The 24,348-nt window shown below is 38.9% G+C and overlaps 1 protein-coding gene and 1 long non-coding RNA gene across 2 annotated transcripts; one reads left to right on the top strand and one right to left on the bottom strand.

Annotated features, from left to right (window-relative positions):
- Positions 1-11,042: 11,042 nt before the first annotated feature.
- Positions 11,043-13,546, top strand: LOC112173768 (cucurbitadienol 11-hydroxylase). Its single transcript, XM_024311451.2, has 9 exons — positions 11,043-11,327; positions 11,472-11,796; positions 11,894-12,043; positions 12,142-12,390; positions 12,484-12,573; positions 12,660-12,738; positions 12,832-12,938; positions 13,058-13,185; positions 13,276-13,546. Exons 1-9 carry the CDS (start codon positions 11,125-11,127, stop codon positions 13,367-13,369), a joined length of 1,425 nt encoding a protein of 474 aa, XP_024167219.1. The 5' UTR covers positions 11,043-11,124; the 3' UTR covers positions 13,370-13,546.
- Positions 13,547-22,844: 9,298 nt separating this feature from the next.
- LOC112168953 lies at positions 22,845-24,294 on the bottom strand. Its single transcript, XR_002924468.2, has 2 exons — positions 23,853-24,294; positions 22,845-23,388 (listed from the first exon to the last, which is right to left on the bottom strand). It is a non-coding gene; the product is annotated as an uncharacterized LOC112168953 (long non-coding RNA).
- Positions 24,295-24,348: the final 54 nt, after the last annotated feature.

Here is a 24,348-nt window from a genome sequence, read left to right as displayed (position 1 = left end):
CAAGTGGAATGGGAGAAGAAATGAATCGGTATTGATTCAGGAGGAATGATTCCTAAACCCATCTCCCCCATTCGTAATAGAATTCCTGAGTATTCAGGAATCAATTTCTGATAAATAGGTGGGACCTACACCAATTCCGATTCCTTCATGTGTTAGTAAACACATGAATTTTTTTACTTGGAATCATTCCGATTCCTTTATGTGTTAGTAAACACAGGAGTGTTTTTACTCCGTAATCATTCCATTACATTCCATTCCATTCCAAGTAAGTAAACGTGCCCTTAGTTTGTTCCATTTTACGTCTGCTTCGAGATTTCTTGATTTTTGTTGGAATAAAAGTGCATGGATTTTCTAAAAGGTGGTGTATTGGGGAGTTTTTGAGTTTTTATTCTTCTAGAATAAAGATTTCAGGAGGTTCTAAGGAACGATTCTTTCTGTTGATCCCATAGGGGTGTTTCATTTTTGTACTGCTTGTTGAACTTAATGAAAGGGCTGACCTATTTTGATAAAAAAAAGTAACCACTTGAATCTCAAGCTTTAATCGATTGTGATCACAAACCTCATGTACATACTCTATTGACCAAAACCATTTTCTTCATATAATACTTTCCTGGTCATTGCATGTGCGTATATGCTGGACCAAGTAAGAATAGTAATCCAAATATCTAGTGCAAGTTATGAACGAAATTGAACGATTAAGCTGCGAGGATGGCATTGAACAACTTGCAATTGTCAAATTGTTTTGAATCCTTCAACCAGAGTTCTTCACAATACAGAAGTAGGTCCCCGAAGACTGCCATCAAGGGCTCAGGAAGTTGTCTTCCCACAAATCTTGAGCAATATTCTAAAGTGGCGGCCATGTTTCTTTGCGAAGTTTTAATGCCGGCCATTAGTAGTTTAGTGCAATTCAAGTACTTTTCTTCACATTACAGCAGATAGCTGATGTAGTGACAGTGCAGTTTGAATATTTTGTAGATTCTAATATTTCTATATCCCAGTATTCTTGAATTTTGTCTACACTAACTATTCTATATTTGGTCACCTGTCTTGATCATTGCTGCTGTAGTACGTACTCGTACTTGAGAGTTGAAAGGGTATGCATTATTTTCGAGTTGTATAAATAGAATGGAACCCTTTATGTGTTTTGAAACAATTTCACGTACACTAGCTAACACACTTGCAGAAAGTGAAGTAGTTAGAATGTGGAATGTTGTGGGATTGAGTTTAGTAGCTCTGCTACTTGTTTTAGAATAAGAGATTTGAGAGAAGATTGTGGAGAGAAATTGTTGTGTTCATTCATTGATAATAGGAGTCCTATATATAGAGATTACAAAGTTCATAATATCTTCTAGTACAAGGACTCCTATTAAAACTTGAATTGGGAATTCTCTCCTATTATAACTATAAAACTAATTCTAGTTTGGCAAGGCACACTAAAGTCAACATTCTTCAACACTCCCCCTTGTGCCGCTCAAACTTGGAGATGACGCTTGGATCGTTGCCTCGTTAAAACCTTGCTCGAGTAATAAAAACCCTGTGGGACAAAAACAACCTCGAGGAGGAGAAAAAGAGTATAACATGTCCTTCACTCTTCGAGATCAAACATGTAGACATCGTGCCTCCCCCTGATGTCGACATCTCTTCCTAATTGCTAAATCATGGGAGTTCAGATAACTTTCTCAATCTGATGCTCTTCACATGTTTCTCGAAGGTCAATTTAGGTAACGACTTAGTGAATAAGTCATCTGATTGGATTTGATTCACTTCAATCTTTAGAAGTGATTGTTGTTGCTGATTATAAAAGAATTTAGGTGATATATGCTTGGTATTGTCGCCCTTGATGAAACCTAGCTTCATTTGTTCAATACAGGCTGCATTATACTCATAAATGCATGTAGGTTCATCTATGGTAGACTTCAGACCACAAGTTCCTCGAATATGTCTAACTATAGACCTTAGCCATATGCATTCACGCAAGGCTTCATGTAGAGCAACAATCTGCATGATTTGAGGAAGTAGCAACAAGAGGCTATTTTGTAGACCTCCAAGATATCGCAGTGTTTCCTATGGTAAAGACCCATCAAAACATTACTGTCGTTTTGATGGAGCGAAGGAGGAGGACGCCGGCCACCTTTGTGAGGGTTAGAGAGATACCATGTATCAACAAAACCCATCAAAACATTACTGTCGTTTTGATGGAGCGAAGGAGGAGGACGCCGGCCACCATGGACAACGGCGGCGGCGGCGGCGGCGGCGCTGGCTACTTGGCCGGTTATGTCTTTATGGAAGGCAGCCTCTTGCCTTCTGGGGTCTGATCCCAAACTTCCGTTATTCCTTTTCTCTCTGTAGGGATAAAACAAGCCCATAGCAATCGTACCTTTTAAGTAACGAAAGATTGTCTTTACACCAATTCAATGGCGGTGTGTTGGTGCAAAACTATGTCTAGCTAACAAGTTCACTACGAAAGAGATGTCCGATCTTGTGTATTGAGCTAAGTACAATAATGCACCTATTGCACTTAAATAGGGCACTTCGGCCTCTAATAACTCTTCGTCCTCATTCTTTGGACGAAATGGATTTTTTCCAAGCTTAAGACTATGGCCAATCATGAGAGTACTCACAGGCTTTGCTTTATCTTCATTAAAGTGCCTTAGAGTTTTCTAAGTATATGCAGACTGATGGATCAAAATCCCACCACTACAGTGCTCGAGTTCTAAACAGAGACAAAACCGTATTTTCCCAAGATCTTTCATCTCAAATTCGGATTTCAAATATTTAGCAGTTTCTTTTAACTCATCTAGAGTTCCAATTAGGTTCATGTCATCGACATAAACTACTACAATTGCAAATCCAGAACTTGTTCTTTTAATGAACACGCATGGGAATATTTCATTGTTAATATATCCCTACCCAATTAAGTAGTCACTTAGACGGTTATACCACATCTGTCCAGATTGTTTCAATCCATATAGTAAACATTTTAATCTAATAGAAAATGAGCTCCGTGGTTTAGAGTCACTTGATTTGGGTAATTGAAGTCCATCTGGAACCTTCCTGTATATCTATGAATCTAGATCCCAATAGAGATATGCAATAACCACATCCATAAGTTGCATGTCAAGTTTTTTGGAAACTACCAAACTGACAAGGTAGCGGAACGTTATGACGTCCATTACAGGATAATATGTCTCATCGTAATCGATTCCAGGGTGTTGTGAGAAACCTTGCGCCACAAGGCAGACTTTATATCTAACAACCTCATTTTTCTCATTACGCTTTCTAACAAAGACCCATTTATAGCCAACAAGCTTTGCATTTGGCGTTGTCTGCATTATAGGCCCAAATACCTGTCTCTTTGCAAGTGAATCTAATTCAGCCTGGATCGCATCTTTCCATTTAAGCCAATCTGCTCTTTGTTGACACTCTTCAATAGAGCGAGGGTCAATATCATTATACTCTATAATTCCTTTTGCAACATGATATGCAAAGGCATCATCAATAGAAATAGAGTTTTTATTCATCATCTGATCATATACACTAGTGTAATTCATGGAGATCTCCCTATTTGCTAGAATTGATTCTGACATTGGAGCGTCCCCCAATGATGTCTCCTGGACATAATCATAATCCGGAATATTCTCATGTGACGGATTATTTACATTGATGATTAATGGATTATTTTGTGCAAACTCGCTTTCTTTCTTGGGCGAGCATCCATCGAACCTTTAGGCCTCTCGCGCTTCCTGGTAGGAGCCGTGGGCCTAGCCACAATGTCACCATTAGAAGGGACGTTGGCGTCATGCTCAGGTTCTCTTGGGATGGCATCATGTCCTCTAATTTTAGGGACATCAATCCTTGCAGGCACGTTTGCAGGAGGTATGTGTTATCTCGTCACTTTAGCGATATCAGAAAACGCATCAGACATCGAATCTGCTACGTTATGAAGATCGAGAATTCTCTGCACTTTAATTTCTAACTGTGCGGTTTGGGGATCAAGATGACACAAAGTGGGGACAGACCATGACAATTCCTGTCATTCCTGTTGAACATTTATGTTCTTATCTCCCCCTAACGACAGGAAGATTGTCTCATCAAAGAGACAATCTGCAAATCTAGCGGTAAAGAGATCGTCTGTCAAGGGTTCTAAGTATCGGATAGTAGTTGGAGAGTTATATCCAATATAAATGCCTAATCGTCTTTGAAGACCCATTTTGGTGCGCTGTGGCAGCTCAATTGACACATAAATTGCACACCCAAATATGTGTAAGTGTGAGACATCAGGCTCATATCCAGTCACCATCTGGGGCGCAGAAAAGGGTTGAGTGGCAGTGGGCCTCAAACGAATTAGCACAACTGCATGCAATATTGCATATAGCCCCAAGTAGAAATAGGGAGATTGGTGCTCATAACCAATGCTCTAGCAACCATTTGCAGTCGTTTAATGGCAGCTTCTGCAAGACCATTTTGGGTGTGAACATGAGGAACTTGATGTTCAACTTCAATCCCAATTTACATGCAATAATCATCAAAAGTTTTTTATGTAAACTCCCCAGCATTGTCAAGTCATATGGACTTAATAGGATGATCAGGGTAGTGAGCCCTTAACTTAATAATTTGGGCTAGGAGTTTAGCAAATGTAGTGTTCCTTGTGGACAAAGGCATGACATGTGACCATCGTGTCGATGCATCAACCAACACTATTAAATATCTAAATGGTTCACAAGGTGGTTGAATAGGTTCACAAATATCACCTTGAATTATTTGCACAAATGGTATGTTTTGTTTAGTGTCGTAGGCATTGCAGAATGACTAATGGGCCTTAGAAGCAACCAATGAGGATTTTGGTTGAGCCATGAAGTCACAATTGACGTTAGAAGTAGAAATTGGAGTCGAATGAGCACAAGTGGCGTCAATGCCACTTTTGGGCCACAGGGGGATGGTGGTGTTGGCCTTTGATGGCTGGACTTGCAGGGGGATGGCGCCGTGAGGCGCAGGTGCTCTTCCTTGATCCAAATTTCTAGTTTTACTTCTTTTTGTTCTAAAGAATGGATGTCCGTGTGAAGTCTTTAATATACGGATCATCATATCACGACCTGGGTGTCCCAAATGGTCATGCCAAACCCTGTATGTGTCAGGATCCCATAAGACATCTCTCATGACATGGTTGGTGGTTGGATTCAATAATTCGAATAGTGGTTGCATACAACCCACTAGAACGACATATAAGTTTCTCTAAGACTCGTTTATGTCCGTGGTCATTAGAAGCCATGCAAAGGAACTCTTGTCAATTCTCACAATGTGTTTCCACATGAAAACCATTGGCTCTTATATCTTTGAAACTCAATAGGGTTTCAGCCCTAAGAGCATAAAGAGCTTAGGTGACATTAATATTCGAGCCAATTGGCAATATAAATTGGGCTGATCCTCTACCATGAATCAATTTAGATAATCCAGCCATTATAGTCATAGAAGATCGAGTAGGTGTCATCCATAGAAAGAGTTGCCTATTTTGAAGAATAGTATGTGTGGTTGCATTATTCACGAGGTATTCTTGTTCTCTGGGAAACATACTGAAAAATAATAAAGTTCAAAATTAAAATATGTCTAAGACATTCAATCAAAATAAATCGAGACTTTATTAATAATAGCCAATGATTACATCAAAGTTTCTTGACCAAAATCTAATCCAAAATAAAAATCAAACTTAGACAAATTATAGTCACTCAATTCGTTTGATAACTCCAATTTTATTGTGACTAGGTAAGGTAAGGCGAGATTTTGGTGGAGCTGTGCTCACTTTTAAAATCGTTCTCTCAGTTCAAACCTTTCCTAGACATCACAATTAATATTGGGTGAGCCTAGTGAGAAAGAGTTAATACAAAATGTCATTTTATTGATAGGCATATTTGCCATTACATAATTCTTAGAAAATAAAAGACTATACTAAATAAAATCCACGGCATTTTCATCGCTAGATTTCAGGTCTTCTTGAAATCAATGTCTTGATAAGGGGCTACCTTCTTAGGTACATTGCAAATTCAGGCCCATTGATTAGACGTTCCATATCAGAAATAGACACCATGAAGAGGATTCTCCCTTAATTAAGGCGCACTGGCGCAATGTGCATGGTCCCTAGGACCGGTGTGATGCGGCTGAAATAGCCTCACAATTTAAACCTGCAAAATGTAATTGTCAGTATAGGATAAGCAGAGATCGTTCAGTCTGGGGATTGTAGGGTACACCTACACAAAAAGGTCAATTAACAAATAAAAGAATAAAATAGGAGGTTTTGAAATTTGGTTCCTAATCTACTTAAAATAAAAACAAAACAAATAAAAGTATCTACAATGATCGACTTCCATAACCTAGACCACTACCACTCGGAAATTATTAAGTGTAAAAATAGAAAATTCATTTCAACATGCTACAAAAACGTGCCAATCTTAAATGCTCGATAAGAGCCCAAATGAAAAGCTGTCACGGTCCAATCCATTTATCTGATCCGTTCTTCAAATCAACTCACACGTGCAAATTAACCATTACACATAGCAATTAACACGTAATTTCCAGAATCGTTTAATCATTAAAGCATGATTTTTACCACTCTTTAAAAGTAATTACTACTTGTTTAACTCAGCATCTTAACAAATAATAATTACTCTTGGCAAATTAAGCAAACACACAAGAATACTCAGCGTGATTCTCTAGCATGCAAACTTATTAACCTAACTCTGAAAATTACCTAAACACGTAAAAGGGCACAAGATTGTGACATGCATCATCAAAGAATTCTCGAAATTAACTCAACAATAAACTGAAAATCTCAAAAATATTAATAAAAATATTTTGAAAATTTCATGTCTCCAATTACACAGCTCGCAAATCCAAACATACAAAACTGAAACAAAAATTATAAGTAGAGTCATAGTTACACTTTGAAGCTTTCCTTAGCGGCTTAGCAACAAGGTGATGAACTCATCTCTGCTATGGTGATGGAGCATCCTTGACTCAGCGCCAAAGAACTTCATAGATTGATGGAAGGATGATGGTCACGGTCTTGTAGGTGATGGAGGTTTAAGGAGTGAATTGGGCAGAGTTTCAAATTAGTTTTTGACTAGGAAGTGATACTCTTGGTGTTGAGAATGACTTCTATTTATAGAGGAATCCTCATCTCTTGTGATGCAATCATGGCCATTCATCTAGATGTGATTTCTCCTCCAAATTTCCTTGTTTTTCTCTTGATAGAGTCTTGAATTTTTTGATCTCTTTTCCCCTTAATGACTGATGGTATATTTCTTGGATATCTCTAGAGTTAATCATGCAATGCTCCTTCTCTTTCTCTTGAATAGTGACTAGATACATCACTTATTCCTCTCCTTTGAATTGCACTAATTTCTTCTTCCAAGAGTTGTGCACACAATGCACTCCTATAATCAAGAAAATCATAAATTAATTAGAGTCTATAATCAATATGAAATAAGATAATTAGGTTAAATATTGAATAAAAACTCCCCTATTTATCTCCACGAAACAAGAAGAATTTATGTGAATGATAACTCCTTGAATTCCTCCTGATTTATGCAAGTCTTCTTATCCTTTATGTTTCCTTGGTTTCATCACTCAAGAGTTTTCAATGGGATGGACTCTTTTTAAAACAAGAAAATCAGAAATAGGAAAGTTCAAAGAAAAAAAGTTCCCTAAAACAAAATAGGAAATATTTCTTAAAATGAAAATGAAAAGTTTCTAAAATGCTTTATCCTTCATTTACGCTTGTTTATGCTCTTTTTCACCTCTTTTCTCTATTTCCGACCTAAAAACAGAAACTATGTTATAGTTTGTAATTTTAAGAGAATAACTTAGCCAAAAGAGGGAAAATACATATTAAAAACATCATACTTTTCGGCGAGATTCCAAATAAAATTGCATGACTGTATCAAAGTCAGAGAAGCGGAGATCATTCCATTCTGCTTTTAAATTTGGAAGGATGGAGTCACGAACATTGCCATAACGTTCACGAAGCGCTTGCCATAGCTTTATAGCACTATCCTCATTCATGAACTCAAATTGGAGGTCCCTATCCATGTACACATCATCAGGGCAAGTGCCCTAGAATTGTTGATCTCAGACTGAGGGTCTGGAGCAGTTCCTTTAGAATAAAGATCTTGGATTATGTGCAATAAATTATGGGCAATAAGGTGGAGCTCAACGTCCTGAGGCCATATTAGGTATCTTTTGCCTGCATAATCCAATGGAACAAAATCGAGTTTGTTCGAGTTTTACGTCCTGAAAAGTTGAAACAAGAATGAATTAGGTTGGGAGTCAATGCTTCCACGAAAACTAAAAATAAGATTTCCGAGCTATACTACCAAGAAATCAATTTCCAAGAATATTTGGATGAGATCGAAACAATGATGTATATATGGTCATAAATCGATGCTTACGGATGCTCTTTATCCGAAGATCACGAATGCTCTTAGTTCGTATATAGCGTGAATCCCTATGATTCCGCTGTTCAAAGAATCGAATCCACGTTATAAGAAAAGTGGGATGTAGAAGAAGGGAGATTGCAAGTCCCTGAGAAAAAGAAGAAGAAAGTAAATTGCGGAAAGTGGGAACTTTAATCTTAAATACTTATTTGGTTAATCAGAGCTTGAAACCTTGAAAGCATGAAAGCTTGAACTTTGGAGACGATGTGGGTCGATGAGGTGCCTTGGTAGGCTTGGTGACACATGGTATGAAAGTGAGGAGGTGCGTGCGGCGTGAGGGCAGCGCAGAGAGGTGTGCGGCGCAGAGGAGGCCGAGGACAGCTCTAGGTAGGACAGAGGAGGCATATGACAGAAAACTAGCAAGGGCTGGCTGCTTTACAGAGATGTTGCAAGAGCAGCAGGCCCACGGGCACGGGAGGGTTGCGAAGGCAGCAGGTGCACGGGCGCGCAGGGGCTGCGGTGAGCGGTGTGGCTAGCTTGGGCTAGGGGCTTGCGGCAGCTCTTGGTGGGGGATTTTGTTTTTAGCGTTTTTGGTTTTTAGGGATAGGGTTAAGGCTCGTGCTGATAACGTGTTTTAGAATAAGAGATTTTAGAGAAGATTGTAGAGAGAAATTGTAGTGTTCATTCATTGATAATAGGAGCCCTATATATAGGGATTACAGAGTTCATAATTTTGTAGTACAAGGATTCTTATTCTAACTTGAATCGGGAGAGCTCTCCTATTACAACTATAGAACTAATTCTAATTTGACAAGGCACACTAAAGTCGACATTAATTCTTCAACACTACTGATATATATCACTCACTGGATAGTCAAATGGAGGAACCCAAAATGCAATAGGGTTCTGCCTCCTGGATCCATGGGCTTGCCTCTCATTGGAGAGATCTTAAGTTTAATCATTCCAAGCTACTCCCTAGATATTCATCCATCCATTAAGAAGAGACTTGAAAACTAAAATTCAATTTTTTGACTATCAATTTACAATGTTATCTTTTCCATTTGGTCATCTGTTTTATTTTAGAGTGCTTCTATTCATACCTCCTCATTTGACATTTGGACCTCCTCAGACTTTTGTATAACTTGAAACTCCATTTTACCCTTATGCATATATTAAAAAAATATAATTAAAATAAAAAACCCACCATCTGTGATCAGACCAGCAGCAGTGACCACAACTTCATATTGCTATCCCCTCCATAGCAAAGCAACATATTAAAAAAAAAAACTACTTTTTATTATACCCAATCGGAATCAACTCCCTTCTCAGTAAAGAGAGAGAACTACAGGGGGAGAGGAAGAGGTGGTAGTCTCATTTTAAAAATCTGAATTTGGGTACTTTAATAGTTTAATTGATAATCCATACAATCGGGGAAGAAACAAAACCAAAAGAAAAAATTCTTTAAATTCAAAGAATAATCTACCAGTAAAGGAAGAATATTCAATATGATATTCATCAGTTCATGATTAGACTGCAAAAGGAATCGTAACTTATTAACACGGTAGGAAACAAAGGTTTGAGGAGAAGATGAAACTCCATGTAAATCATCAAACCCAAAAGGAGAGTTGGAGGCCAAAAAATAAACATGGTACAGGACTCCAACTTTACTTGGCATTTATCTGAGCCCAAAACCATGAAGATTCATCGAACACCCAGTTGGGCAATTATCATTATGATGTTATCAGAATCCCTTTTTATTAACTATTCCAACATCAGTAGTCACCTTAGAAAGAATGGGAACATGGAAGTCCAACTTCAACTATACCCAGTAATTTCAAACTACTTGAAGAAGAACAAAATAATTAGTGTAGCCGATCAGGTAAGACTAAAAACCCACTCTCCGACCACACCAGCCTATGGGTTGTTGTTTTTATTTTTGTTAATAATAGTGGATGATAATTTGGAAAACAAAGAACATGTAATAGAGGGGGAAAAAGGGTAAAATAGGAAGTTTGCGGCAAAAACAGCCGTTGGAGGTCAAAATGTCGAATTAGGAGGTTTGAATAGAACCACTCTTATTTTATATTTGACCAAAACCATTTCTTCATATAATACTTTCCTGGTCATCGCATGTGCGTATATGCTGAACTAAGTAAGATTGGTAATCCAAATATCTAGTGCAAGTTAATTATGAACGAGATTGAATGATTGAGCTGCGAGGATGGCGCTGAACAACTTGCAATTGTCAACTTGTTTTGAATCCTTCAACCAGAGTTCTTCACAATAAAGAAGTAGGTCCCGGAAGACTGCCATCAAGGCCTCAGAAAGTTGTCTTCCCACGAATATTGAGCAGTATTCAACAGTGGCTGCCATGTTTCTCTGCGAAGTTTTAATGCCGGCCATTAGTAGTTTAGTGCAATTCAAGTACTTTTCTTCACATTACAGCAGATAGCTGATGTAGTAGCTGACGTAGTGTACGGTGCAGTTTGAATATTTTGCAGATTCTAATCTTTCTATATCCTAGTCTTCTTGAATTTTGTCGACACTAATTGATCATTGCTGCTACGGTACGTACTCGCACTTGAGAGTTGAAAGGGTATGCATTATTTTCGACTTGTATAAATAGAATGGAACCCTTTCTGTGTTCTGAAACAATTTCACATACACTAACACACTTGCAGAAAGTGAAGTAGTTAGAATGTGGAATGTTATGGGATTGAGTTTAGTAGCTCTGCTACTGATATATATCACTCACTGGATAGCCAAATGGAGGAACCCAAAATGCAATGGGGTTCTGCCTCCTGGTTCCATGGGCTTGCCTCTCATTGGAGAGACCTTAAGTTTGATCATTCCAAGCTACTCCCTAGATGTTCATCCGTTCATTAAGAAGAGACTTCAAAAGTAAAATTCAATTTTTTGACTATCAATTTACAATGTTATCTTTTCCATTGCGTCATCTGTTTTATTTTTTATCCTTAATTCTGATGATACTATGTTGCATGCCGAATCTAGTTTAACAGAGGTGTTGTTCTCTTTGCCTTGCAGATATGGGCCTATATTCCGGACTAGTTTGGCGGGTAGACCTGTCGTAATATCAGCTGATCCTGAGTTCAATAACTACATATTTCAGCAAGAAGGCAAGTCTGTTGAACTATGGTACATGGATACAATATCAAAAGTCTTTGTAGGCGATACCAAGGCAAATGCAACTGGCGTCATCCACAAGTACATAAGGAGCACATTCATGAAACACTTCGGTGCTGAGAACCTCAAGGAAAAGTTGCTCCCTCAAATGGAGGATTGCGTCAACAAAACTCTTCATTCGTGGTCTAGTAGGGCATCTGTTGAAGTGAAGTATGCTGCCTCAGTTGTAAGTTACAAGCCCACATAATCATTTCATTACAGTGTTTATCATGAATTCTTTTTACTGTCATAAGTAACGTACGTATCTTTCCTTGCCGGTGCAGATGGTTTTGAATTTTAGTGCAAAGCAGATGATCAGTTATGATGCTGAAAAATCAACTGAGAACCTGAGTGAGAAATTTGCTGAAGTCATTCAAGGTCTTATGTCCTTTCCTTTGAATATTCCTGGTACTGGATACTACAAGTGTTTGAAGGTAATATTTAACATCAACAATCATACAAGCTGCAGAACTTTCTCCTTTCAATTATTGAGATCAAATAGATTTAGAATATTATGTATTCATTCATTCAGGGCCAAAAGAAGGTAACAACCATGCTAAGGGATATGCTAAACGAGAGATGCAATTCACCCGAGACACACCGAGGAGATTTCATCGATCAATTATGCAATGACATGGAGAAAGAGAAGTTCTTGACAGAGGATTTTGGTGTCCTGTTGATATTTGGGGGCTTATTTGCTACCTTTGAGTCCATTTCAGCTGTGTTGACTTTAGCTTTTAGTCTGCTGGAACAACATCCCTCAGTCTTACAAGAGTTGACTGTAAGTAAAAAAAAAAAGGTTGATTTGAAACTCAATTTAGTGTTCTAACTCCTGTGATTAAGACATTAATAATTGATTATCTTTCATCATAAGGCTGAGCATGATGCAATTCTCAAAAATAGAGAGAATCCGAATTCTCCACTCACATGGGACGAATATAAATCCATGACTTTCACTCTTCAGGTAAGCTCTGCTATTAAAGCATGTTTTCGTTCACTTTGAAGAATAGTATTTCAGTCGTATGACTCACTGGTCTTTGGTAAACATAGGTTATCAACGAAACTCTCAGGCTGGGAAATGTTGCACCTGGCTTGTTACGCAGGGCTTTGAAAGATGTCACAATAAAAGGTATGCTCTTATCACTTTGCTTACACCCTTTGCTATCGACTTGAAGAAGTTTAGTTTGTCAATAAATTGTTTAATTAAGCAAATCCTTTGCAGGGTATACAATTCCGGAAGATTGGGCCATTATGGTTGTCCCCTCTGCTCTTTACTTGAGTCCCAAGTCATTCAAGGATCCCCTCGAGTTCAATCCATGGCGTTGGAAGGTGCGTGTTTTTGGTTGAGTCTCATTGCCTTCTCTCCAAATAACTTCACTTAATTTTCTTAGAGCGATAATGACAATTACAAAATTCAGTAGCAGATAATTTGATTTTGTATGTATTAGGACCTTGATTCACTTGCTACATCAAAGATCTTCATGCCTTTTGGTGGAGGATTGAGGCAATGTGCTGGAGCAGAGTATAGTAGAGTGTTCTTGGCCACATTTCTGCATGTATTTGTCACCAAGTTTAGGTAAATTTCATATGTCTCATCTTCAAGATAAAAGTTACAGCAAGGTTTTTGAATTCAGCTTAATCATCGAATTTATGTCAACTTTCACAGCTCGACAACAATCAAAGAAGCACGTGTTGCTCGGAATCCTATTTTAGCATTTGGCGATGGTATGCACATCAAGTTTTCAGGGAAGACAGTTTAAGATTAAGTATTTATGTTAAGTGATCGTTGTATGATTGAACCCAATAATAGAAAATAAAAGGCTGTAATCATGTTGTTGAAAATTACACAAACATGAAACATATAAGCATAATATCTAGCCAAAGAGAGAAGCAAAACACACATTTCTGGATCATGAATGATATTCCACATTTATATATGTTTGGTGCAAACACCACAGACTTCTTGTAAATAATATTGCACTTTTCTTCTTGTTCGATCGTCTTTTATTTATTTATTTTTATAATTCTAGAAGATGAAAAGCGATATCAAATCTAATACTCATGGGTGAGATATTACTAAGTATTGACGAGGGTGGACTTTTAAGAACCAAAAGCAGACAAACCGCATGAAACCAAATAAACTGGGCCTTGTTATAAAATGAAAGCAAAAGTGTTTCAGAAAAAGAGAGAGTTTGGACGCATGGAGATATGGTGTGTCGATTCATCTCACCATGAGGGGGTTTATATAGGAGTACATGATGTATACAAATGGGCAACGTTTAATAGCAACGTCAATTACTCCTATTCACAATTCTATCAATCACTAATCTATAGTGAAAGGCATAATGACTCTCCATCTATTTACATGATATTAGCCATAACTATTTACAACACTCCCCCTTGGATATTTCATGTCAATAGTGTTGCCTAGGCTGAGCGCTTCTAAGTTGCCTCGTCAAAAACCTTGCCAAGTAATAAAAACCCTGTGGGAGAAAAACAACCTTGGTCGAAGGAGAAAAAGAGCACAACGCACGTGAATGTGGAGTAGTCGTATCACAACAGAGATAGGTGAAGTCTTCTTATCAGCATCATAAGTAGATAGTATGTCTACGAGAGGTATGCATTAGAGTTGCTACACCAAAACCTTGCCTGGTAAACCCAGTGGGAGAAACCCGTGGTCGAAGGGAAAAGATGAGCAAATGCATGTATGTCAAATCAAAGCATCTTCAGGATGCAGTAAGTGGGGTGACCATGCCAGAGATGTGCCTCGTCAAAACCTTGCCAGGTAACAAAACCCAGTGGGACAAAAATAACCCTGGACGAAGGACGAAAAGAGTACACGATGGTCAAGTGGGTATGCTTCAAGATACTCCCCCTGATTTCGACTCCCCCTGAAAATTACATGCTAGGTAATTCAGATAGTTTACGTAGTCCAATACCTTGAACATGCTTCTGGAATGTAGACTTTGGTAGTGACTTGGTAAAGAGGTCTGCACGATTGCCTTCAGATCGAATCTGTTTGACTTCAATCTTCTGATGCTCTTGTTGCTGCTAATTGAAGAAGAACTTCGGTGCAATATGTTTGGTGTTGTCTCCTTTGATGAAACCCGTCTTCATTTGTTCAATACAAGCAGCATTATCTTCGTGGATAGTGGTTGGTTCATCAGTAGTGGAATACAGTCCACACGTGCTTCGAACATGCTTTGTGATGGCTCTCAACCATATACATTCACGTATTGCTTCGTGAAGAGCTAGAATCTCAGCATGATTCGAAGAGGTAGCAACAAGAGTCTGTTTTGTAGACCTCCAAGAAATTGCAGTATTCCCAATAGTAAAGACATAACCAGTTTGGGAACGCGCCTTGTGCGGGTCTGATAGATAGCCTGCATCAGCATATCCAACAAGGCGAGCATCATTCTGAGGATCAAGGGGGTTTGGTCCATTTCTTGATGCATAGGGATAGAATAAACCCATATCGGTCGTACCTCTAAGGTAGCGAAAAATGTCTTTTATGCCATTCCAGTGGCGGCGTGTTGGCGCAGAGCTATATCTAGCTAACAAGTTCACAGAGAATGAAATGTCTGGTCTAGTGCATTGAGCCAAGTACAATAATGCGCCTATTGCACTTAGATATGGGACTTCTGGTGCCAATATCTCTTCGTTATCATCTGCAGGACGAAACGGATCTCTCTTAGCATCTAGACTTCGAGCAACCATGGGAGTGCTTGAGGGCTTTACTTTATCCTCATTAAAACGTCTTAACATCTTCTGGATGTAGTTTGATTGATGAAGCAGAATGCCATCAGCACGGTGCTCGAGCTCCAGGCCAAGGCAGTAATTCGTTCTCCTAAGATCTTTCATCTCAAATTCAGACTTCAGGTGCTTTGCGGTTTCTTTGATCTCTTCAGGAGTACCAATCAGATTCATGTCATCGACATAGACCGCCACAATTACAAATCCAGAACTTGTTTTCTTAATAAACACGCATGGGCATAGTTCATTGTTTACATATCCCATCCCGATCAAATATTCACTTAGACGGTTATACCACATCCGTCCGGATTGTTTTAATCCATAAAGTGAACGCCTCAAACGAATGGAGAGCGTGTTCCGTGGTCTAGAACTATTTGCACCGGGTATCTTAAGTCCTTCAGGAACTTTCATATATATCTCTGTATCAAGATCCCCATAGAGATAAGCTGTGACCACATCCATTAGCTGCATACTCAGTTTTTCGGAAACTACCAAACTGATAAGGTAGCGGAACGTTATGACGTCCATTACGGGAGAATATGTCTCCTCGTAATCAATCCCAGAGCGTTGAGAAAATCCTTGCGCCACTAGACGAGCCTTGTATCTCACAATCTCGTTTTTCTCATTACGCTTCCTTACAAATACTCATTTAAATCCTACAGGTTTAACATGGGGAGGTGTGGGAACTACAGGCCCAAACACCTTTCTCTTTGTCAAGGAATCTAATTCGACCTGGATTGCTTCTTCCCATTTTGGCCAGTCATCTCTACGTTGACATTCATCAACGGAGCGAGGTTCGATGTCATCGCTATTTATAATTTCTGTAGCTACTGCGAATACAAATATATCATCGATGATAATCTCATTCTGATTCCAGATCTCACTTAAGCATGCATAATTTACCGAGATTTCTCTATTCTCGGGAGTGGGTTCAGACATTAGAGCGTCCCCCAACGTCATCTCTTCTAGGACGGACCCATAATCCGGAATTGTCTCATGAGATGGATCAGTTGAGATCGCGATGTCTAGTGGATTGGTTTGTGCCAGTTTTACCCTCTTTCGGGGATAAGAATCCTTCGAACCTAGTGGTCTACCTCGCTTCTGGGCAGGGACATATGACTGGTTAGCCACCATGGTCGTACCTCATCCATCTGGGGCGACGTGTCCTACAGGGACATCTATCCTTGCAGGCATATTTGCAGCAGGTATATGTGATCTCGTCACTTTAGCTAGATCAGAGAAAGCGTCTGGCATATTTTGGGCTACCCTTTGTAGATCTAGAATTCTCCACACTTCATTATCACATTGTACGGTTCAGGAATCAAGATGAGACATAGTGGGGACATTCCACGTCAATTCACGTCGTTCATCAGGAACGGTAACGTTCTTGTCTCCCCCTAACGGAGGGAAGACTGTCTCATCAAAATGACAATCCGCAAATCTAGCGGTAAAGAGATCGCCTGTCAAGGGCTCTAAAAAGCGTATAATGGATGGGGATTCATAACCAACATATATGCCCATCCTTCGTTGAGGACCCATTTTTGTACGTTGTGGTGGCACAATTGGCACGAAAACTGCACACCCAAATACGCGTAAGTGCGAAACATCAGGTTCGTACCCAGTAACCAATTGTAACGCGGAATAAGGTTGGGTGGCAATGGGCCTCAGTCGGACCAACATAGCTGCATGAAAAATTGCATAGCCCCACGCAGATACTGGAAGCTTGGTGCGCATTACCAAGGTCCGTGCGATCATTTGTAATCTTTTAATGAACGCTTCTGCGAGACCATTCTGGGTATGAACATAGGGAACTGGATGCTCAACATTAATCCCAAGGGACATGCAATAATCATCAAATGATTTTGATGTAAACTCTCCAGCATTATCAAGTCTTATAGACTTTATTGGATAATCCGGGTGGTGAGCCCTTAATTTAATAATCTGGGCAAGGAGTTTAGCAAACGCAGCATTTCTTGTGGACAATAACATAACATGTGACCACCTTGTCGATGCATCAACCAAAACCATGAAATATTTAAATGGTCCGCATGGTGGTTGGATAGGTCCACATATATCCCCTTGTATCCTTTGGAGGAAAAGGTTGGAGTCTTTTTCAGTCTTTGCATATGATGGTCTTACATTTAATTTTCCCAATGAGCATGCTTGGCATAATGTGTTACCATACACAAGATCCTTATTGGTAAGCGGATGCCCATGGGATGAATTTAGGATACGGCGCATCATACTTTGACCTGGGTGTCCCAAACGGTCATGCCAAAGTACGTAGTTGCTCGAATTGGTTAGCTTCTGGCTAGTTATGTGATTTGCCTCAATTGATCTTATGGTAGTCATGTAGAGACCACTCGAAAGGCATTTTAGCTTCTCCAATGTACGCTTCCGGCCGTACAAATAGGAGGTTATGCAAAGATATTCCACTCCTTTTTCCTCAGTGGTTTCAACATGATAACCGTTGGCTCGAATATCCTTAAAACTCAATAACGTTCTTCTGGAACGTGGAGAATATAAGGCCTCATTAATGGTAAATTCAGTACCATTGGACAACATAAAATGGGCTTTGCCATGGCCCTCTATTAGGTTGGATTGACCTGATATAGTTGTCACAGAGGTATGAGTAGGCAATAAGTTTGCAAAATACTTCATATCTCGGAGTATGGTGTGCGTAGTAGCACTATCAGCCAGACAACAAACTTCCCCACAAGACATGCCTATTCATAAATTTAATTCAATGGATCACATGTATGAAAATAAATAACTTTATTGAATTAAACATCCAAGCATAACCAACTTATAAAACCAATATCCCAAAAATCACCAAAGATAATCCAAAGGAAATATAAACTATTATTCATAACAATAATATAGATATGGCACAAGTGCCTATTATGTCCATGTTCTCTAGTTTTCAATCCTCGATGTACCCATTGGCTGCTTGGAAATCAGTAATCTCCAAGGTGGTATCCATAGGAACTGACCCTTCCACAAGGTTGGCCTCTCGAGTTCCGCATCTGGCGTGATACTCTCCTATCTCTTCATTTGTTGCACGGCAGGTGCGAGACCAATGGTCAATGCCTCCACATCTATAACATAGATTATGCTGATTCTGAGGGTGACGGGCCGGGCCAACATTCTCTCTAATTTGAGCTTGTTGGACCTAGGCATTTCTGTTTCCACCACGTAGGCCTTGTCCACGTCCTCCTCGACCCCTTGGGCGATTACCTTGGTGATCATGGTCATATGGGGCATTTTTGGGCCCATTTCTCCTTCCATGTCTCGGACGTTCAGGCCTCCTTCCCCTTCCACGACCCCGGTTTCTCCTTGCGCGATTATTTTCGCGATGGGCAATAGCATTTGCTTCAGCAAAGGAACTGCTCTGGTACCGGTAGGCCTTGCTTGATCATTCCTCAAAAGTAGGTCGTTGTTCTTTTCAGCGAGCAACAGGACGGTGACCAATTCTGAGAATCTAGCAAAGTTTCTCTCCCTGTATTGTTGCTGCAGGACCATACAGGAAGGAGGGAAGGTGGAGAAAGTTTTCTCCAATAGATCAGCTTCTGTGAGCTCTTCTCCACAGAATTTTAGGAGTGACCGAATCCTACAGATTTCAGAGTTATACTCATTGACAGTCTTGAAATCCTGGAAACGTATGTTCTGCCAGTCGTGCCTTGCTTCTGGCAAGTAGATAGTCCTCTGATGGTTGAATCGCTCTTCTAGAGTGACCCACAGGGACCGTGGTTCCTCTTCAGCTAAATATTCCACCTTGAGTGCTTCCTCCATATGTTTCTTGATGAAAATCATAGCCCTTGCCTTCATATCTTCAGGGGCGATGTTGTCAGCATTAATCGTTGATCTCATCTTATTTGCAGTCAAATGGAGCTTGACATCCTGGGTCTATTTGAGGTAGTTCCTTCCGGAAACTTCTAGAGCAACAAAGTCAAGCTTGTTGAGATTTGACATTCTCTACAAGGATTCAAAGGATAATTGTTAGTGCTATGGGTAATAATTTCCACAAGCAATCAATAAGAACTTCAGGTTCTATAACATGGTATGAAAATTAGGATTAAACATGTATGGTGAATTAATGAATGAAACTTTAAGTTCCTTATATGACATTATAGAAATTACAGATTCGATATTCATGAAATGTTATTTCTCAACCCTTTTGGTAACTCTAATTAAATACGATCAGGTAAGAGTATGAGGTTTGGGTGGAGCGAGGCTCTCTTAAGTACACAGTCTCATTGTATCTTGCCTAGACATCGCATCGAATTGGGTGCGCCTACTTGGAAAGATTCATAACCTTTCAATGTTATCGAAACTACGGGTTCAATACGTGTGAACTTCTGGTTCAATATTTATGTATGATCTTTTGGTTCAATATTTATGTGTGAACTTCTGGTTCATTAAGTACCTGCATTCTATTCATATATATTCTAGTGCAAGGAATTTTTTTTTAAGCCACTAAAATATTCATATAATTAATATGAGCAAATAGATAAGCAAGTAACACCACAAAATCATTATAGTAATAAACGCAATATACGTTATTAAAATGAATAATGAAATAAGAAAGAATAAATTATGAAGTGATTGTGGTAATGAGCATAAATTACTATAGTAATTGCTTTGGATAGAAATCAATCAAAATCAACGCACGGATTAATCAATCACCAATTAATTGGCCTCAAATCTGCTTCTGGCAGAATTAATACTAAATAATGTTAATACATACTAACTTTCTATAGTGGTATAGCGGACAACATGTTGAGTTGGTACCTATTTTTAGCTGGGTTCGAATCCCAGCAACTGCACAATATGTTTTTTATCTTGTTGAATTGATGTTACTGATATTGATTTGGTACTACTGGACCAAGTACTACAGATATATAGTTGCAGTCCATAAATTTTTCTCTTTTCTTTTCCAATCAAACAATCCCAAACACATGAACAAATATATAAAAATACGTATACCAAGTAAATAAATCATGTAGGATTTGCTAGGGTTCATGCATTTTGGTAATTTTTCATATTCAATCAATAGGCACAATAAGCAAGAAGAATGAATATAAAATTAGGTTTTGGAAAACATTACTTGATAACGGATGGATGAATCTTCAGCTTATGTGTGCAGAACTGAGAAGGTTGTCTTCTCAGCCAATCCAAGAGCTATTCGCCTCTTCTGAACAGTTCCCACTTCGAATGATGTACAGGTCTCAAAACAACTCCGGTAGAGCTGAAATTTAGAGGGAAAATAGAAAGAGGCAGAGACGAACAACTTTGATGAAGGAAAGATTTTGATCTGAGGTCTAGATCAAGAGGTTTCGGGGCGTGCAAACAGGCTGCAGCAGGGGGGGTTGTTTTTTTTCTTGGCTAGGGCTTGGGTTAGAGCTTTGTGCTGATGACGTGTTATAAAATGAAAGCAAAAGTGTTTCAGAAAAAGAGAGAGTTTGGACGCATGGAGATATGGTGTGTCTATTCATCTCACCATGAGGGGGTTTATATAGGAGTACATGATGTATACAAATGGGCAACGTTTAATAGCAACGTCAATTACTCCTATTCACAATTCTATCAATCACTAATCTATAGTGAAAGGCATATATGACTCTCCATCTATTTACATGATATTAGCCATAACTATTTACAACAGGCCTTGGAATTTCTGAACAAACCCATCCCGTGCCTAGGCCTAGATATTTTACTCGGAAGGGGGGAAAAGGTGATGTCAGCAATAAAATTCGCAGCATCATGAACACAGAATTTCTGGGCAAGGGCCAAAGTGTTGTTATTAGGAATCAAATTCAATGACAATTGTATTACACAGATGCAATCGTGTTTAAGGATATTGATTTATATGTGCAAAGTACGATTATTTGATTACTTTCTATTGTTGTAATAGGAGAGAATGTTCTAGATTCCTAGTTTTAATTAGAATATGATTTCTTGTACTCTAAGATTATGTACTTGTATCCTTTATATATAAAGACTCCTATTATCAACGAAAGTTACAACAATTTCTCTATACAATCTTCTCTCAAATTTCTTATTCTAAAACACGTTAGCCCTAACCCTGAATCAGAAACCAAAAACTCTTTTCTCTGATCTCTTCTTGCCGTAAAACCCTAGAACCCTACCCTGGGATCACCTCATGCGCACCACCATCTGTGCGCATGGTTTTGGAAAGAAAACCACAAGACTATAGGATAAGAAGAACAAGAAAATCAAGCATCAAGAAAGCACCATGTAAGTTTTAAATTAAAGTTCTTGCTTTCTGTCTTTAATATTCTTTCTTTTTCTTCGGGGACTTGCAACCTCCCTTCTTCTACATCCCACCTTTCTGTAACGTGAGTTCGATTCTATAAAAGCGGAATTATGGGGATTCACACTATTCGAACTAAGAGCGTCCGTAAGCATTGATTTATACGAACTAAGAGCGTTGGTAGACTTCGGACTAAGAGCGTCCATAAGTATTGATTTTGACCATACAAACATCATTGTTTCAGTCTAATCCAAATTTCGTGGAAATCAATTTCTTGGTATCATTAAGGCTCGGAAATCTTAATATTAGTTTTCCTGGAAGCATTGACTCCGAAACTAATCCGTTCTTATTTCTTTTTTTTTTTCAGGACGTCAAACCTGAACGAGCTCGATTTTACTCTTTGAAGTAAAATTCAAATTGCGGAGCTCTTTGAAGTAATTGTGAGCCAATCAAGTATAAGAAGGATGTTGATGAGGTAAATAAAAGGACTGCCCGGACTGATGGAACTGAGATTGATGGGACAGATGTGATTGGAAACACAAAACATTTGATGAGTGCAGTGAACTTCTTACCTAAGTTGACTGCAAGGAATAAGCAGGTGATTGATCATAAGCACACAAATATCGCAACTGTGTTATTGGGTGAGATCAAGAAGAGGTCGCTTGATGCTTTTGCCAACAAGGACGTTGCCATGATCGCTAGAGGGGGCATTGATTAAAGAGAACTTTTGGGTGCACTTAGAGGAAAAGGAACTAAGATGGATAAACTACGTACGATTTGCTATCGTGTATCTCATTTCATCAGAAAGCATTAACCAGGGAGAAGTCAAATTAGTGGAAGCAACCCTCAAGGAGTCTGAGGTTGATATCCACTACTAGAATTTTGTTCATATACATCAATCCAGAACCGATGTTGAACTAAAATTTGATCGATGTTTTAGTGGGTGTTGAGAAAGATCCAAAAAATCAGACATCGGTCGGCAACCGATGTGCACGACAACAATGAACATCGCTTTTGAAACACAATTCATTGTATAATCGTTATAATCATCATAATTTTGTATATTAACTACATTTAATTCTTCATATTTTCGCTTTTGAAACACAAATCGATGTATAATCGTTATAATCATCATAATTTTATATATTAACTACATTGAATTATTCATATTTTGACATTCTGTGCTCAATAAAGTATATGTCAGATAGTATCTAAATGGACATTTACATCGATTGTTATTTCAAAAATGATGTCTAATACTTTTCTACACATCAGTTTCTATAAACAATTGTTTGTTCTTTGTCCTCTTTGTGCATTTTGTCACTTCATTTTCCTAATAAAAATGTCCATGTAAGCCTCATCATGGGCCGAGCTAGGGCCAGCCCTACCCTAAATTTTAGGACTTAGGGTAGGGCCGGGCCGGGCCGGGCCGAGCTTTGACTTAGTCAACAGAATTAAGGCCCAGGCCGAGACCTCAAAATGCAAGCCCTTACCCGCCCTTAAGGCCCATTCCGAAAGGGCCAAAAGGGCCGGGCCGGGTTTTTGTACACATTAAACCAAATTTTGCTACCTAAAAAAGTAAAAATAAAATCCGAATATTTTGAGATTTCAGAACCTGAGTTAATTACAAATCCCACATAAACACAAATTCACATTCTCACTGATCAAGCCTTATAATTGAAATTGAAATTGGACTGAGGCACTAATATCAAGAGGAGCGATAGACTTTTTCATGGCAAGCAATCAAGGAACCTGCACAAAACCATATAAATAATTTAGGAACTGGACATATATTTCATTCCAGAACAGAATTCAATTTCCTATCAAGATCAAAATAAAGGGAGGTTTATGCTTGGCTCCTAGTTCGCATCTGGTCCCTAACAAAGGCATATATTAATTAACTACATTCATAAAATAACTATAAACTTCAGATAAGCTTTTTAATTTCCTATCAAGATAAAAATAAAAGGATGTTTATGCTTGGCTCCTAGTTAGCGCATCTGGTACCTAACGAAGGCATATATTAATTAACTCCTTTCATAAAATAACTATAAATTTCATACAAGCTTCAAGATCAAGATGTCAGCCATTCTAAGTATTAAAAAAACATTCTGAGTTTCAAGATGATAAAATCATGGAACTGCAAGTCTGCCGTATCTAAACTTTCTTAGCTAAAGCAATAACCATCTACATATCAGATCAAAGACAAAGCACACCTTCCTAGACTTTTTCGGCGAAAGTTTTTTCATTGAGACATAACCTTCTTCAGTTAGTTTTACAACTCTGCAAGAATATCATAAGCAGGATAAAATATGGTTAGAACCTTAGTAAAGAAAATGTGCAGGATGATCGAAATAAAGAGTGTGCAGATTGAATTTCTGGTTGCCCAGATGCGCTAACTAGGAGCTAAGCCTTGTGTCCAGATTACGACGTCGACGGTGATGGGCTTGCCGGGATTGAAGTAGCCAGGCTGAGGATCGGCACTGATGAGCTGCTCCTTGGCGCTAGTGATCGCTGTCTGAAGTCTTCTGGAAGGGTTGATGTAGAACTCAAACCGAAATCAATAACAACCTTGGATATTGGAGAAGAAGAGAGAGGCGGCTGCTAAGATTAGGAGTTTAGGACATTAGGTCGAAGACTCAGACGCGGCTGCTAAGTAAGGAGTCTTCAGTCTTGGACTTGGACTTGGAATAAGTTGGGCAAAAATGGGCC

The sequence above is a fragment of the Rosa chinensis genome, chromosome 6 (assembly GCF_002994745.2).
Source record: "Rosa chinensis cultivar Old Blush chromosome 6, RchiOBHm-V2, whole genome shotgun sequence".
Classification (NCBI taxonomy): domain Eukaryota; kingdom Viridiplantae; phylum Streptophyta; class Magnoliopsida; order Rosales; family Rosaceae; genus Rosa; species Rosa chinensis.
Note: the sequence above shows the minus strand (reverse complement) of the source record. Positions and strands in the feature narration are given on the sequence as shown.

Excerpts from the sequence above, each read along its gene's own strand:
- LOC112173768 (XM_024311451.2), top strand. The coding sequence starts at position 11,125 with ATGTGGAATGTTATGGGATTGAGTTTAGTAGCTCTGCTACTGATATAT. Across the intron at positions 11,797-11,893 it reads TGAAGTATGCTGCCTCAGTT|ATGGTTTTGAATTTTAGTGC; the intron begins GTAAGTTACAAG and ends TTGCCGGTGCAG. Across the intron at positions 12,739-12,831 it reads GAAAGATGTCACAATAAAAG|GGTATACAATTCCGGAAGAT; the intron begins GTATGCTCTTAT and ends AATCCTTTGCAG.